The 5757-nt window shown below is 49.9% G+C and overlaps 1 protein-coding gene across 1 annotated transcript; it reads left to right on the plus strand.

Annotated features, from left to right (window-relative positions):
• Positions 1–686: 686 nt before the first annotated feature.
• On the plus strand, positions 687–1556 carry EV420DRAFT_1634462 (uncharacterized protein; the record flags this gene model as incomplete). Its single annotated transcript, XM_060476320.1, has 1 exon — positions 687–1556. The coding sequence occupies one exon, from the start codon at positions 687–689 to the stop codon at positions 1554–1556; it is 870 nt and encodes a 289-aa protein (XP_060339826.1).
• Between the last annotated feature and the right edge of the window lie 4201 nt (positions 1557–5757).

Consider the following 5757-nt stretch of genomic DNA (forward strand, 5'->3'; position numbering starts at 1 on the left):
CATACTAGTAGGCTACATTTAGCCAAAGCTTCTCTCTAAGGTCTTCATTGTCAACCACAACAGTGAACAACACCTATGAGCAGCACCTCGTCTAACACGTTTAACATTTTCACTGGTTTCCTAACCGCCATCCTCGTCCTCATATTCTGCTTCCTCTATGGATACCTCAGATACAAATGATGACACCGTGCCCGAGTCCCGCAGACCCCCACTCCCGGGAGAGTATACTATGGGCTCAATAGCCAGCCTAGGTGAACCCCATTCCATTATCAAAATGCCAGCACCTTCAGATTCTGACACAGCACTCCGACGTCAAGGGACGAGAACATCCACACTGACCTCCCAGTCGAGCAGATTGAAGAATACATGGAAGGAGAAGTTCGGACTGGTGGAGTTGAAGAGCAAGACGATGCCAGCCAAAGGGAGCAGCAAGTCCTTGCAGATGGGATTCTTCAGATGTCTGTGGACCCCTTGGACGAAGAATATGGAATCGCAGAAACAAGGGTCAATCCCAGTACCGGGGGGGACCATCATTGGCTCAGGAACTCATCCCCATAGCATCTGACACTACATCCACACCAACCATGAGGAAGAAACTTTTATGGCCTACGATGGATTCCCCCCCCCCCCCCGTGCACCAGACCCCGACGAAGTCCCCAAGCCAGAAGAGTTCGACACATACCAGCATGACTGGGCAATCATGGATGCATGGCACCAAGCCAACCGACTCTCCCCACTCGAGGACGGGGAGATACCAGAGTTCGATCTACAGTACCCAGACTCACCCACTATCTCCGGATTCCCTGACATCAGCCTTGCAACCAGGAGAGCAGATACTAGACCTGACCCCTGAGATACCTCCGAGTCGGACCCATACGATTCCTGGGTCACAGACGATGGAGAGCATAACCCCTATGTGCTCAGAAATGAGCTTACCAACCACCACCTTAGCCCCTACAGAGAGTGCCATGGAAATCTATGCCACCAGCTTCAAGCCATTGCTGAGGACCAAAGAAGAGAGTGGGAGACCCCCAAAGCCCTTGTCCCCTACATCAGGTGGACTGCTGGACAGTACAGAGCAGAGCCAGAACTGGTCTGCTTCTTCTTTGATAGACCCGTCCATCTGGAGTGGGATGTCCTATACAGAAGGTTCCAGGACTTTGCATGTTCCATATGAAACAGAAACCAGTCCCTCACCAGAACAGGAGGTACCTACGTACCTGAGAGACTCGAGCACCCCATACTACCGCAGCCCGAAGACCAGCCCCTCTATCAGTGGCCTCGCAATACTGCAACATGGCAATGGAACCACCTCTACCCATGGGAGCGAGCCCAGATCACCGGGTTCTGCTACTGGCTCCCAGAATCAGACAGCGAGGAGATCACACCCTACCCCTGATCAACCCCTGAACCCCATAATGAAGAAGGCAGTAATTGAAATGGACTGGGAAGAACTAGTGGAATGGCAGGGAAAGTCCCTGGCCAATGAGGGAGCATGGATCTCTACAGATGCCGCCAAATTAATGTATCAACCTCAGGTACCGGAAATAGTATAAAATGCGATCTATGAAGATGAGGTACTCTATCACGCTGCCAAATTATGGAATTGAATCCATGATGACCACGTGGACGTACTACAACCCTTCAATCAAAGAAGCTACCTGCCATATCACTGGGCCGTAATTCCTAAACCCATAATAACGCAACCTACTTTACCCCCAGGAAGCAGACTTCTAGGAGGGATGCCAATGGAAGAAGAAGAACCACAGAATGTGGAATCCGCACCACCGTCTCAGCACATCAAGAAAAATGTGCACCCTACTCGACAGCTGCCGCCACCTCCGTCTCCACCCATGCCACCATATGATCACCATCACGACTATGAACTGCGGTCCCTACCTGAACTGGTAGATCTAGAACTACCCCCGAAACTGCCTGGTCCTCCACCAGATAGTCTCGGACCATGGAAGCTAGAAGGAAGTGAACTTCCCTGGGGGGCCGTCAGGCCTAAAATGATGAAGACCCCAGCCCCATTTTCCAGAGCTTCTAGCGATGTGAAAAGGTTCCTATCCAGTTGCAAAGACTACTTCGTGATATTTCCCCAGGAATTCCTGATGAGCGACTGAGGGTATGCCTCCTCTAGGGTGGTATTCGCCACCTCCTTATTGGAAGAAAAGGCACTAGAATGGTGGGTACAGAAGAAGGGACGACTATACGATGCTACCTGTCAACACACGAGGTACCCCACATGGCCCAGTTTCGATGCCGACTTCAGGGAGAGATTTGGAGAAGCCGCCAAGATCAAACTAAAAAGGATAAAGTGGAAGGCACTGTGGCAGGTGAACTACAAGAATGCTGTCGAATTCTTCGCAGACTTCGAAGAGCTTGCCATTGAGGCTGAGAAGTTCAGGAATGAAGATGAGATGACCGATACAGTAAAAAAGGCCATACGGGTGAAAACCAAGGACATCATCATGCACAGGGACAACAACCGACCCCACAACTACGAGGAGTGGAAATGGAGGGTGAAGTGGATCAACGAGAACTATCACGTACATAGGGTGGAAGAAGCTGGATCGGGGAAAGGATCAGCAGGGAAGAGTACAGCCCCAAAGGCGAGTAATCCTGGCACCACTGATCATTGCAAGGATGCTATGGGAATGACCTACGGGGGCCAGGGGCTCCCAATGGAAGTAGACCACCTCAAAAAGAACAGGTTATGCTTCCGATGCGGTCTTCCCAACCATATGGCGAGGGACAATAAGTGCCCTTCTGATCAGTCCCTCTGGAAGATCACACCAAAGCCCAGCCCCAATGCCAGGCAATATAAACTCTCCAAGTCCATGATACGTGCCATGCTAGATGATCCCAATCAACCAGAGGAACTTGCCAGCACAACCGGGGTGCAGGAGGTAAAAGACAAGCCAGCAAGACAATAAGCGATTCAGTCTCACCAGCCAGGACTTTAGTTTCTAATTTACATGTACATCCTATAATGCATTTGAATATACCCCCATTGCCATCATGTCCTATAGAAACAAAGCAAGAATTGCGTGATCCCTCAGAGGAGCAAGGGGCCGATGACAGGGGAATAAGGGAAACAGAAGTGTCGATGAAAGGTCTGGGTCTATGCACAGGCAGGCCCATACCTGCTGAGGGCCCTAATGGAACATGCCACGACATGAAGACCTTTATGTCCCACTCTCCCTCACGTGAAACCCCTACCCAGATGAGAGTCACGGTGGAAGAAGTATCTGATGAGGACAATGACTACAGCTACCTACACCCAAAGGAAGCCTACACTGAGACGAAGACCCGAACCAAGATCATGGAGTACCCTCAGCAGACAGGCACCAAATGCCTCCAGGGCTATCACCCACACCAGGACCAACCAGAGTGGGTACGATGAGGGATAAAAAATGCCCAGGGGCTAGAAGCAAAAAAGGAAGTCCTAACAACCCAATCATTGACTGGGCCACCGGGGCAGTAATGCTAGCCCAGTGTGACTGTCAACCAGTCCCATTCCAACTCCCAGATGAAGACTCCTTACACTGGACAGAGTACAAGGAGGGGGATCGAATCCTCATGGTGGACATGGAACAGGCCATACACCTACGAGCAGCAGGTACCTTATCCAATGATCTGGCCACGCGGGCTAACAAGAATAAGCTGGACCGCACCTTTGAAGAGATTGTACCTGCCGACTACCATGACTACCAAGATGTCTTTGCCAAGGAAAGCTTCAACGAATTACCACCCCACAAACCCTGGGACCACGCAATCAAACTAATCCCCAACGCAAAAGCCAGCTTGGACTGCAAGGTGTACCCCCTCAATCCAAAAGAGCAGGAAGAGCTTGATGCATTCCTCTCCAAGAATCTAGAGAGTGGAAAGATTCGACCGTCGAAATCCCCAATGGCCTCCCCCTTTTTCTTCGTGAAAAAGAAGGATGGGAAATTATGACCAGTCCAGGACTATCGAAAACTCAATGAAATGATGATAAAGAATTGATACTCACTACCACTAATCAGGGAGCTGATGGACAAACTCCAGGGAGCCTGGTACTTCACTAAACTAGACGTGCGATGGGGATATAATAATGTCAGGATCCAGGAGGGAGACGAGTGGAAGGCTGCATTCCGTACCAACCGGGGATTGTTCGAACCACTGGTGATGTTCTTTGGACTCACCAATTCACCAGCCACATTCCAATGGATGATGAATGATATCTTCAAGGACCTAATTGCCGAAGGAAAAGTTACCGTCTACCTCGACGACATCCTAATCTTCACCCGAATGCTTGCGGAACATCGCCAAGTCACCAGGTGGGTGCTACAACTACTCCGAGAACATAAACTATTCCTAAAGGCATCCAAGTGCGAGTTCGAAGCACTCGAAACCGAGTATTTAGGAGTGCTTATTAGTGAAGGGAGGGTATGCATGGATCCCGTCAAGATCACTGGTATCCTGGAGTGGCCTGAACCCACCAGGAAACAAGAACTACAGTCCTTCCTTGGTTTTACCAACTTTTACCGAAGGTTCATTGAACATTACAGTGATAAGGTACGCCTGTTAACATGCTTGACAGGCAAGGTACCCTGGGAATGGGGCACAGGGCAACGAGAAGCATTCCAGGGAATTAAGGAGTGCTTCCATCATGGAGTGGTGTTAGGAATGGCAGATATCACCAAGCTGTTCCGAGTAGAGGTGGATTCAAGCGACGGGGCGATTGGAGCAGTATTATCTCAAGAGGACAATGGGCAATGGAGACCCTTAGCATTCCTATCCAAGGCACTGACCACCACGGAGCACAACTATGAAATATACAACAAGGAACTCCTTGCCATCATGATAGCACTCTCAGAGTGGTGCCACTACCTCCTAGGGGCCCAGCTAGATTTTGAAATCTGGAGCAATCACCAAAACCTCCAGTACTTCCAAAAACCCCAAAAGCTCAACTGCCAACAAGCTCGATGGGTCACGGAGCTAGCCGAATATCACTTTAGTCTTCACCATAAACCTGGAGTGTCAAACAAGAAGGCAGATCTACTTAGCTGAAGGGCAGACCACGAGCAAGGGAAAGATGATAATCGGGACATCACAGTACTCACACCGGAACACTTCCGAGCTCTAGAAATGCCGACCTCTAAAGAGGTCCACGATTGCATTCATTGGGCAACTCAAGACCCACGCAACTGGGACCAAGGAATCGCCACTTCGCTTAATCATGATGAAGGCGTAACCAGGGAAGCGGAGCTGCTTATACATGATGGGCGCATCTATATACCACGGGATTTCTCCTTGCGAGGTGATATCATAGCCCGACATCATGATCACATACTAGCTGGCCACCCAGGAATAGAAAAAACCAAGGAGCTAATACTTAGGGAGTATTGGTGGCCCAAGATGCGACAAGACGTGGAAATCTACATACAAGGGTGCGAGACCTGTCAATGCACCAAGGCCCGCACCCAAGCCCACAATGCTCCCCTATATCCCAATGAAATCCCTGATAAACCATGGGATATCATCACCGTAGACCTGATTACCAACTTACCTGAATCTAACAGCCACAACACAATACTCAACATTGTGGACTGATGCTCCAAAACCCTGATATTGATTCCATGTTCCAAGGAACTATCAGTGAAGGGGTGGGCCAGGATACTCAGAGATGAAGTCTGTTGCAAGTATGGACACATCCCCTCCAAAATCATTTCAGACCGTGGACCCCAATTTGTCGCCAAGTTTACTCGG

Source organism: Desarmillaria tabescens, assembly GCF_030435595.1.
Source record: "Desarmillaria tabescens strain CCBAS 213 chromosome Unknown EV420scaffold_1, whole genome shotgun sequence".
Classification (NCBI taxonomy): Eukaryota; Fungi; Basidiomycota; class Agaricomycetes; order Agaricales; family Physalacriaceae; genus Desarmillaria; species Desarmillaria tabescens.